The sequence below is a fragment of the Muscardinus avellanarius genome (genome assembly GCF_963383645.1).
Source record: "Muscardinus avellanarius genome assembly, chromosome: 10".
Classification (NCBI taxonomy): Eukaryota; Metazoa; Chordata; class Mammalia; order Rodentia; family Gliridae; genus Muscardinus; species Muscardinus avellanarius.
In genome coordinates, this window is record NC_137796.1 from 4,614,273 (window position 1) to 4,626,503 (window position 12,231).

The 12,231-nt window shown below is 48.9% G+C and overlaps 1 protein-coding gene across 1 annotated transcript in view; it reads right to left on the reverse strand.

The window, feature by feature from the left end:
- Positions 1-12,231, reverse strand: part of CDH13 (cadherin 13) — a gene marked incomplete at its 5' end in the record, with an annotated part of 996,866 nt that overhangs the window by 436,798 nt on the left and 547,837 nt on the right. Inside the window, one exon of the mRNA XM_080702595.1 lies at positions 9,066-9,218. Within this exon, the coding sequence (XP_080558721.1) occupies positions 9,066-9,218 (153 nt within the window). The remainder of the gene's footprint in view (positions 1-9,065; positions 9,219-12,231) is intronic.

Below are 12,231 nucleotides of genomic sequence, written 5' to 3' on the forward strand. Positions count from 1 at the left end.
ATCTTATCTTCCTGAAATGCAAATTGGATGTCACTCCTTTGCTGCAAACCTTTGGGAGGGAGGCTGAGGCTTCCCTGAGGATAAAACGCTAAGCTCTTTAATCTGCCCAGCAAGGCCCAGAGTGACCGTCCCCACCTCGGTTTCCCCACCACTCTTTATCCCAAGGTTGAGCTAATATTTATGCTAGGAGTTGGGGTTAACTCCTTTTCCTCTCACGCCTGCAGCTCCCGAGCAGAAAGGGCATTCATTTGATACTGTCATTCAGGCCTCAGAGACAGGGTTCGCTGCCTCGTACCCCTCCTTGAGGCCAACTGAGTTGTTCTCCGAATGTCCAAGTCTGACCTGGATGGTCTTGAGCCTGTAGCCCTCTGGTGTCTGTTCCTATCACCAAGGCAACCACTGGGAAGCTTCCTCCGGGTGGAGCACTGCCCAACTCCCTCCCTGCCCCTCCTCCCTCTCTTGCTCCCAGGGTCCCTCCCTGTCCACAGGTGCCTGTGCTTCTCTGGGGGCAGAGGGGGTCACCATGACTCCCTCTGCCCCCTCTGTCCTCTTCTCTGTCACCTGCTTACCCCCAACCCTTTTCTTCAGCACTTGCTTTGACCTCCTATCTTCCAGAAGTCTTTCCTGTCCCTCTGCCCCCTGTTTCAGGAAAGCTCCGTGTTTGTCACAAAGCAGGACTGTGAATTTTACAAGGATAGAGGTAGAGTCCCTTGTGGTGCCCCAGAGACAAACACAGATTTTCTGTCTCCTTGAACCACCTAAGCATCTGAGTAAACAGACTGCGACCTGCTCTTGACCCTCTAAGCTGCAGTTCCACACTGGGCCCCGAGGAGCAGTGGGGCCTTCCTGAACAGGTAGACCCATGTGATGCTCCTAGCAGCCACCCCTGGCTGGACCACCAGACACACCTGCAGACGCGGCTCAATGGATGTCCCCCTAAAGGGACAGAGTGGACTCTGGCTGAGACCCTCTGGAGAGGAAACCCGAGAGGTAAGAACACCATCCTGGCCCTCAGAGACCTTTCCACCAGTCTCCCCCTGATGTGACGTCACCTCTGGCAATGCCTTCTTGGGCCAAGGGGCTTCCCGCACCACTCCGTGCCCATCCTCGGCACCTATGACCCCAGTGCTGAATACTCACTGGGTCTGCGTCCTGAGAGTTCCAAGCAGCAGGATTTGGGGGTAGTTTGAAGCTTGCTCCCCGGCACCTCGCGATGGGGGGCTGGGATAGTCAGGCGTGCCTGGAAGGCCTACTCCAGGACTGATTCTCTGTTGATCTGAATCCTGCCCACGGGGCTTCCGGGCGTGCCACCCTGGCGTGCAGGCTGCTTCTCATCCTGAGCCCCAGTGCCTCACCCCAATGCCCACTTTCTCACCTCCTCACCAGGACGGAGGGCTCCGCCGGCATGAGCATGCTCCCACAGCTTCTCGCCATGCCAGCCCCGGGGCACTTGAGCTTAAGCTACAGTTCATCATTAAACAGCGGGCTGGCTGGAATTGGGGCAGGTGAGATGGGAACACAGGAGGACGGTCTGTGTCACCTTGGTATCGGCCCTGGTCCCAAGGTTTGCAACCTACTCAAGGGCAACTTGGTCCCCATCACAGACACACGCCCCCAGGCATTTCCTGGAGGCCCAAGTTGGCTTCACAGGGGCTTCTCGTCAGTGGTAGCTTCCATGCCCTGTAACAACTACCAGCTACTGTTTTTCTGTCTTTCTTCTGGACCACTAAAGGGAGCATCACCTTGGAGATTCTCCCACAATGCCTAGCTCTTCCCATGCCTCTGAACTGCAGGTGCCTCTGGCCAGGGAAAGGGCGTTGCGGGGGAGGCTCTCATTCTAACTTCTAACTGTAACAACCTTTGAACCTGGTCCTCCAGCTACAGTGCATAAGCTCAGATTCCTACCCAGCCTTTTTAAACCAGTGTAATTCAGTCTTACAAAGTATCTCATCAATAACCTTAATTATTAGCTGCTCTGTAACTCAAGGATCTCAAACCCACTTCAAGAGATAAGAGGAAAACGACCCATCTCTATCTTCTCATTTGTCCTCTTCCCAATCCACAGCCTAACAAATTCCTCCTTCCCTCCTCCGCTCGTCCTACCAAATTAAAAACAAAATGTCTTGATGTGTATTGATGAAGGCAGTTGAGTGGAGAGAGGACGGTGGGAGATGGACGCCCCCACTACAGGTGGAGCATCTGGTCCCAGGGTGGTGGCCATCATGCTTCTTATCCAGGGTAATGAAATATCAGGGGCTTATTTTGAAAGCTGGAATCAGAATAGTCAGCCAATTCTTTCATTTACTTTTCTGTGCCTGTCTGTCTGCCTTTCTTTCTTTCCTTCCTTCTTTTCTTTTCTCTCTTTCCTTTTCTTTCTTTTCTCTTCTTCTGGGGATTGAACCTAGGGCCATTTTTACTTCCAAGATTCACCTTCAGCCTTTTTTATTTTCATTTTGAAACAGGGTCTCACAAAGTTGCTGAGGCTGTCCTCAAACCTGGGATCCTCCTGTCTCAGCCTCCCAAGTACTGGGATGACATATACATGCCACAACACCCAGCTTCTCATTTGTAAATTTAGCGGGTTAGACCACAGAGTCCTAAAGTTTCTTCCACCTATGGTGTTTCCACCTCCAGAAAGAAAATGCCAGCAAGCCCTTTGATGGCGCGGTTGTGACAGAGTGGAGTTGCTTAGTTGAGACAGCTGAGGCAGGAAGGCAAGCCTGCCGTCACCGCAGGTGTTCCCGTCCTGCCCCTGGCCGGGTGCCTGAGATGCGAGGCTCGGGGTCGGGGAGGGAGTTGAGGGCATGGGGCTGTCACGCCTGCTATGAGTCAGGCTGAACCTCTTTGGAGGAGTCTGCGTTAATGAAGTTGAGAGAAATGCGTTTCAGAGCCCTGGGTGAGGAGCCAGCTTTGCTTAGTGGACCAAATAAATAATCAGCGAGGAGGGCCTCCCCAGTCTAATCCAGGTACGCGGCTGCGTGGCGGCGCCGTTGGACCGCTCCATGCCTCAGTTTTACCAGCTGCGCCCAGCAGATAAGGCCGGATCGCAAAGTAAAGTGCTTGGAACTGTGAAAGGCGGCACTGGAGAGGGGCCGGCGGAGATGCTCTGAGGCGCCAGGTGGGGAGGCGCTGCCTAAATCCCGAATTAATTTTTTCTCCAACGCAGTCGGAAGACACCCACTTATTTATCAAATCCTGTCTCTCTGCATTCCTTTTTTTTCCCACCCTTAAGAGACCTTAGAAAGTAGTTAGCTCTAGATATTTGCTCAGAGTCAAGCAGGTGATTGAGAGAAAATAAGTTTTTTTTTTTTTTTTTTTTTTTTTTTTTTTTTTTTTTTACTGTTGTGTTAGAAACTCCTACGTAGTCTCAACCGATAGTACCATACTCCTATTCATAGATGTTATTGTCCATTAGGAGTGAACTAGGGTGTGGATGAGAAATATTAGCTCGGTGGTTCTCAAACTTGGCTCCCACTGGAAATGCCTGGAAAGCTTTATATGCATACTGATGCTGGCTCATGCGCCAATAAGCTCTGATTTAATGGGTTTGAATGCAGTGAAGGCTGGGCAGAACCAGGGGCAGGGTGGCATTCAAAAGTTCTCCAGGTATTTTTCGTGTGTCACAAAGAACCACAGATCTGAAAGTCAGAAACACTGGCTCTGCTGGCCCCAGGCTGGAGTCTTCTTAACATAAATCACCTCAGCCATAGCTTCCCCACCCAGGGCATCAACATCTCTGGCCAAGAATGGTTTCTGAGAAACTGTCAAACACTAAGCCATGTGGCCTTCAACAGTCCTCCCAGGCTAGACGATGGGGTGGAGGAACCTGGACGCATCTGTCTGGCTCCCAGGACCAGTCATGGCAACTCTGGAAAGCCTGGGTTGGGCACAGACGGTTTGACAACATCGAGCCATAGCATAGGGAAGCAAGAACACTTAGGGCAGGCTGTACGAACCCTGCAGGACAGTTGCAAAATTGTCAGAGGTCACCTTCATGGAGAGGTGAATTCATGAGTCACATTGGTTACATGGGTGTTGATTTGACACCAATGTCAATATTTAGACCCCTGGTTTGCACGGTACCTCAGAACCACTGGGGAGGACATGCCAGGCCCCAGATAATGGGGCTCCTGCTCCAGCAGGTGTGGGCTGGGACTTCTATCAGGTTTTTCGGTGTTGTTGCTGGTGGGCGGCCATGCTTTGAATGCCACCCAGTTAGATGACCCTCTTCTCCTTCTACCTGTCCACTGGCTGCACAGGGTTGCTTCCACCTCTGCCCTACCTGCGGGGAGATTAAGCTGTCAAACTATCATGTAACAGGAGGGCCCCCGGTGCCAAGCGCAGAGTGATTGGTCCAAGTCCTCCCCTTGAACATGTTCATTACTAGCTCTCAGGCCATTAGGAGATGGCTCTGGGAACTTGCTCTTGTTCTAAGAAGAAAAAATCAGAGGCTGAGACATAAAGAACTTGCTAAAGCTGACAAGGTATTAGGACAAATCTAATAAAAAGGCAATATTCACTTTTCACCCCCACCCCTAAAAAATAGTAGTAATTTCCTACAGTTCATCCAGTAGCGGAGTCAAACTTCTAAGCTCAGTAGGTCTGCCTCCAAAGCCTGGCCTTTTAACCCAAGCCCTTTGTTGGCTCTGATCCAGGGCTCTTTGCCAGGCCACTTGTGTGAGACTGAGGGGCAGGATCCAATGTCAGGAGAAGTCGACATTACAGGTTTGAAAACGTGTTCTTCAAGAGTGGACTGTCACAGACGGGCTCCCCCTGGGAACGAAATGGTACCAATGGTCTATGTGGTGCTCCAGTTGACAGCAGCCACTGGCCCCTTGCTGGCCGACTTTCCCATACTAGAAAGTCCAGGAAGGGAAATACTGTGAATCTCTTACAGCTATGATCTAGGTGTTTCTTCAGACATAAAACATGTGATGTGGCCGTGTCCTTCAGAGACAGGAGACAGTAGCTGGGTTCTACAGACCAGAGTCCAAAGGGTGTGCGTGGGTACAGGCAGACGACTGGCTCCTTTGAGCAGCCAAAGCAGGGCTGTTATATCTGGTTCTGAGCATCATTGGTGCCAAGTGGCTGCGCACAGTGTCAGCAAACACCACCTTGAGAGTAGGTTTTCAGACGGGGGGATTACGTTCCTTCCCCACTTTGGGATAACTGGAAATAGCTGGAGGTATTTTTTTTATTGTAAAGATTGGGTGGGAGCGTCACTGGTAGCTACTGGGTGGAGGCCAGGGGTACTGCTCACCACAGTACTGTGCACAAGACGTTCCCCCATAACAAAGAATTACCCAGCCCAAAGTGTCAATAGTATCAAGATGGATCAACCTTACCCTTGATTAGTACCTCATATGACTGAGCATTTTCTGTAGTGCTACCTTTTCTGGTTGTGTAAGCCAGAATATTTGACCTATAGGAAATTTCTATTGGCTGCCTGTATGGTTAATAAATCCCTCCATTTGTAAATTATTTAGACTTGATTTTGTTGATGCTTATTAATAATCTTGATAAAATGGCCATAGGATTGATCGGACTAGAGGATGAAGACTTATGTAGGCCGTCTCTATATTTGAACATTAAGAAGTATCCCAGTTATAAATCTTGGGAAGTACAATCTCATCAAGGTACTAGGTTCTTATCCTTGCATAACATGCTATTTTTATAAGCAAGTTATCAACTAAATAACTTTGGGTACTGATCTAGCATACTGTGGATATGAGTAAAAGCAAGTTATCAACTAAATGACTTTCTACTCTAGGTAAGTCGACACCTCCCAAATGTCTTGTGATGACCGACCTCATGACATGCCTATCCCTCACGACAGTAGCAATTTTACCGTAAATTTCTGCAAAATTGTCATAGGGCTACATATGGCTAGAAATGGGGCACAACCACAGGAATAAAGGGAGCCATAGGAAGATAAATGCCTTCCGACTGCCAGAAGTATTCTGATTTTATGGCAACACCCTTAACCACAGAGTCAACCCACGCTACGAGGAGAGCCAGTCAAGTAGAACATGTGAGGAAATGTTCAGAAGGACACACCAAGGCCCTGCCCATGTCCCGAGGCCAGGAACACTGGTGTTCTAGTTGCCTGCTCTGTAGTTGAGCACAGTGTAGTTGAAAACAGTGGACTAGTCATCTTTCTAAAGGCTAAATGAGATCATTACTTTGGCATTTAGCACAGAGCCTTGGGGCACTGTAGATGTTCAAGAAAATTTGATACGAACGTTAATTATACATCTTGGGAACCCCTGTGGTCCTCAGTTGACTCATCAGCAAAGATAAGATGATAAGCCACGATCATCAGTCCTGTAGGTGAGAGATCTAGAGAGTTCTCAGGCACAAAATCGGCACTCAATAAATGTTAGCTGCTGCTCTTTCCAGATGCCCCTCTCTTCCTCCCCCCGACACTGGCATCCTCAGTTATCTGTGTATCTCCCACTGCAAACACCAGATCAGGGCGACAGCCTCCTGCTGATGGCACCTACCTGCTGTGGTGGTCTGTCCGGCATCTTGTTTTGGGGCATTTCCTCTTGTGGAGACCATCTGAAGCGTCCATCTGCCCCCAACCTGCCTGACAGCCTCTGTCTCTCATTCCCCTCCTCTTCTCCCATATTGACACAATTTCAGCCAACAGATTATATTCACAGTGTGAGGGAATCATTACCACCTGCTAATATTTTTATAGAATTTCATAAACTTGGTCATTCATGAATCATTTACCGTACTTTATTCCAATGAAGAGTTCACAAATCACTCAAACGCTGGCAAAATGCATAATAATGAGTAATATTTCAGGAAGCTTTGCATTAATATGTCAGCTCCCAATACTGCCAGAGCTAAATTATTTTGCCAGGTGCCACTTCGGGTCAGAAGCATGGGAGGCCCTTTGGTGGGCGGAGGCTGGGGTGGGCGTGATAAGGTGTCAGTGGGTCAGGGAGCGAGATGACCTTCCATAACTGATAGCTCATGCAGCTTGGCGGAGCCCTGTCTTCGAAGCCCCAGTTAGTGGCGTTCCTAGGAAAGGGGCTAGAGCAGTTTGCTGATAGGTATCAAAGTCTACTTGAGGATGGAAACAGGAAATATTCCTTGGTGATTGAAAAGACGGAGCTCTGGAGCTGGGAAGGAAGAACTACGGATCCCAAATCCTATACACACCAGCCAGGTGCCCTTGAAAAAGCTGTGCAATGGTTGTTTGCTTATCTGCAAAATGGTGTTCATTCCTCCTTCCTAAGTCTCTTGAGAGCAGTAGATTCAGTAAGAGGGCATACACGAAGACCAGACCCGGGCATCACATCTGCCACATGGCTTCAACCAACACAGCTTGGTGACAATGCACGTTCAGAAACCAAGGACAAATGTCTCTCAGATTATTTCTTTCTCATCACACAAATACCCCAGGCTCCCTGCAAAATGTTTTCTTGCCAGATTTGGGAAATGCGAGCACCGCGACGTATACTTACCTGTGAGTAGCAATGAAAATTCAAACAAACAACAACAGTATCGGAAGATTAGAATGTCAATACACACACCCACGCACGCTCTGATTTTTAAACTTGCAAAAGTAGAAGCTAAAACGTGGGTAGCCGGGAACCTGGGATCTTTCTTGTGCTTTGAAGAAGCGGGTCTGCTAACCAGCCAGCTTGATCACCATGAGCACAGTGAAGCTGACCACAGTACCGAGACAGGGAGCTGTTTCTGAAAGGGCGCTTGGAATGAGCCGGAATTGCAACACTCCCAAGCCAAAGTGCATCCCCCAAGAGAGTGCTCTTTAAATTGAGGGATAGGAGAAGAAAGCACAGAGTGGTCGGGAGACCTTCCTCAGCAAGAACGCAAGGAAATAAGGGTAAAGGTGGTGGGAAGAGCTGGAGGCAGGATGGGACCTGGCACGAGGCTGGTGGGTGGCCATTGCCATGGTAACCCTGGTCCTCATATGAGAAGCTGCATTTCCATCCAGTTCCAGTAGCTGCTGTGGTGTGTGAGGGGTGGCCCCACGCCAGGGGTGGACCATGACCCATGAGGTATGACTTCCCAGCTGTCACCCATGTAATGTCATAGCGGTGAGATGTTTAAACCAGTTTATCTGGAACCAAAGCCCAGGCAAGAGAATGAAAGATTCTGTTGCAAGAGACCCGGGGTCCCTCATTCCTACGTACTCCCCAGCCACCTTGGAGGGCGTTGGGTGATGAATGAATCCAACAGTCAATCAAAACGTTATGGGATTATGATATAAGCTCAAGGCTATTTGAAGAAAGTGCCCGCTGGAGCTGGGAGGCAGGGCCATGACGCAGAGCCCGTGGGGCCCCACTCTATCTTCCTTGACCTCAAGTAGCATTCATCTCTTGGACCGCTGCTGTAAGATCCCACAGCGCTTCCTGAGTCCCTGGCTCTAGTCTAAATAATAAACATGTACTGACTCCTTTAACACTCACGAGGTCCTAAGAGATATCAGGCTTATTCTTACTTTTCTGGAAAGGAAGTTGAGGCAGACAGACACCCACCCGCCCCCACAGCTGCCATGACTGTCCCAATGTGTCTCCCAGTCTCCCACGTCAGGGGGATTGAGCTCTGTCCCTGTAGATCCGGGTCATTGCTACCTAAGGAGGAGGCTCAGGCCCGTTCTGGCAAACGGAGGCCCGGAGTCTTTGTCTGACATTGGAAGACCTCCAAATGGGTGGTAGTTTCTGGATCCACTCTGGAATTCCACAGAGATCAGAGAGAATCATTTACCCATGGACCCATCTGTACCTTTTTCCTCTGCTTGAGAGAGCTCCTGTGGGACAGCCTGCAAAGGATGGCTTTCCCTTCTCAGGGCCAGGACTCACACCTGACGAAAAGTCTGAAGCAAGCCTGGGTTGGGGGCTCCTCTGATGGGATGAGGACCCTCACTGTTACCCTGTCAGCATTCAGTTCCACTCCAGCTCCCACAGAGACGCCCTGAAGCCACACAGTCCCACGTTTGATGAGGCACAATAGAAATAATGAGGTCAAACGGTAGGGGGGAAGCCACCTCGGTGCACACGGGGGCTCCGCGGGGGAGCTGTACTCACTTGATACGTAGCCATCACTTCTCTGTCCAGGCTCCGGGTCACAGAGACACTGCCCGTGTTCTCATTGATTCTGAAAATCCCTTTTGGCTCTTGGTCCACTCCCCTTCCGGTGAGCCGGAACTTGGACCCTTCGGGTCTGTCACTATCTACGACCTGGTCAGAGAAACAGACATTTAAGATTGTCTGGAAGACACAGAGACCACATATCCCCAACTCCCCTCGGTGACCGACCCGTCTGCTGGCTCAGGTGGCCGGCAGACCAAGGTTTGCCTATGGGAGTAGCATCGTGGCTTAGCACCTGCGTCCTAAGATGCAGCTCTTTGTACCTTAGAGCAGGAAAGATTCCCACCCAGATGAGACACACAGGGGTGAACGGAGAAGTGTAATAGCACTGGGAAGTTCTAAGGTGGCCATTTATATGATTTTTAACTCTAGGAGATAAGAATACCTTTTCCTGCAAGCAAGAGGAAACAGGCAATGGAAACCATGGACTAACAGTGCTATGCTGGTTACACTGGACAGGCATCAAATAAGGCCCTGCGTATTTCCCTGTGTTTACTGCTGGACCAGGTCACTCGCCCTCACACCTATACTAAGGATGAAGCTCGGTGCTGAGGACATACTTTATAGTTCTGTTCTTTCAGCCTTGACGCAGTGCTGGGGTCAGGGTGTGTGATTATTTACAACTGAATGGGTGAAAACGCAGGTACAGAGGTAGTAAGCAAGCTGGCAGTGGGCACAGCTATTAAAGAGATGAAAAGGAGGTTCGAGGCCAGCCTCAGCAACTTAGCACTATCAGCTCCTCAGTGAGACTCTATTTCCAAATAAAAATAAAATAGGGCTGAAGGTGTTGCTCAAAGGTAGAATGCCCCTGGGTTCAATCCCCAGCAACAAGCAAATGAAGAAATAAAACAACAACAACATCAACAACAAAAAGAACAAAAAGAATCACATCTTTTAATCCCACTACTTGGGAAATTGAGACAGGAGGATCACAGGTTTGAGGCCAGCCTCAGAAACTCAGTAAGAGGCCCTCAGCAACTTAGTGAGACCCTGCTTCAAAACAAAAATAGGACCAGAGACATATGAGTTTGAGAGAGAGTATGCCCCTGGATTCAATCCCCAGTACCACCACCACCAAAAACATAAACAAAAACAAAAACACACCACCACCGACAACACATCTTCCATCTACCGTTGTCCCAGAGTTCCTCTGCCATGCTATTATTTCTGGATTTACACTAAGGAACCCCTCTCCACCAATACACCAGATTGTTGACCTTTACTTGACATATGAAGAATGAATTCACATAGTGGAGTGGAGGAGAGATGTTTCAGGCAGAAGAAACGGCCAGGACAGAGGCAGCAGGTAGGGGAGGGAGACCCTAGAAAACTCCAGAAATGGTGAGTTGTTCGCGAGGTTTGAGTATGGGTCAAATGAGAGAAAGCTGGGGACCAGGTTGCAGGGATCCTCTTTCTGATGTTTGAGGTAGAGCATTTAAAAGAAGAACAACTATTTTCACACGCTGGTTCTGGAGTTAATTCCCAAGTATTTATCTATGTTTAATGTCGCGTTATTATCAGAGCCTGCAAATGTTAATTTGATTATAACAAAACAATTTAAAGGTCATGAACACAATGGACGCTCAGGACATACAGCTGAAAGCCAGGGGATAGGGAAGCAGATGTGACTGCTTTATAAGTGATGGGGAGCCTGCTGACAGAGAGTCAGGCTGGGCGCGGCGGTGCACGCCTGGAGCCCTCGTGCTTGGGAGGCTGAGACAGGGGGGTTGCAGTTTCATGTCCAGCCTCAGCAACTTAGCAAGGCTCTCAGCAACTTAGTGAGACTCTGTTTAAAAACAATAAAACAGGGCTTGAAGTATAGCTTGGAGGTAGAGTTGCCCTTGAGTTCAATCCTCAGTCACACACACACACACACACACACACACACACACACACACACACACACACACTAGAAAGACAAAAATAAAGAATATAAAAGAAAATAAAAAAGGAAAAGGAAAAGAAAGAGTCAACCAGACCCGGAGGGTGTAAATCTGCACCCCCCAGAGAACGTTTCTGCAGTCACCAAGCCTGCAATTCTGGTGCCTGGCACCAGGTGGCAGTGGTGCTCAAGACAGCGTGCACATGGTTCCTCTTTTGGGACCATTTGGGGGTGTCGACACCAAGATAGACTTTTAAATGACAAGGCAGTTTATTTTTTTAAAAATTTTTCCCCTGGTTTAAAATGTCCTTTAGTGAAATACACTGAAGGTTTTAATTAAACACCAATTACCTCTGCTAGCATTTTTAAGATTAATGGAAAATAGGATCATTAAAAATAAGGCATGTGATACCTTCTGTTGAAAAGCAATTTTAATCACCACTCGACTTGATTTAATCCATCTGGCATTCTTCTCTTGACCCTTCTGAGAAACTCCAGGAGTCAAGTGCCACAGTTCACTGGGCTCACTCCTAGACGCCAGGAGCTGGCCTGGTGCCGAGCCTACGGTGGGGACTCACACCTCTCTAACAATTCCACTGTCTAGGCAGACAGATGTCCAGCCTTAACTCTGCCCAGGGCCATCCCCGTGACCCTGAACACAGTCCTCTGCTTCCGTGGCTCTCGATTTGCTCACCTGCAGAATGGGTACGGTACCCTCTGTTCCCAGGGCTTCCTAGAAATAGTGGAGCACAGAAGGGGCTCTATAAATTGTAGTTAACAACCACAATACTAATAGGAATAATCATAACCAAGTACAGACTGTCGCTATTCTCAGGTCAGCCCGGCACCACCATGCATGAAAAGTATTTTATCCATAACAAAAAGAAATCTCTCTCTCTCTCTCTCTCTCTCTCTCTCTCTCTCTCTTTGTGGGTCTGGGGATGGAACCCAGGGGCATTCGACCTCCGAGCTATGGCCCGTGCCCTATTTTTTATTCTTTATTTTGAAACCAGGTCTCACTGAATTGCAAAGAGCCTCACTAAGTAGCTGAGGCTGTCCGCGAACCTCCTGTCTCAGCCTCCCAATGCTGGGATTACAAGCATGTGCCACCACGCTCGGCTAAGAAGTCTCTTTTTAATGAAATAGATTTTCTTTCCACAAACAAAACTGAGTTGGTCGTGGTGGCACACACCTATAATCCCAGTCATTTGGGAGGCTGAG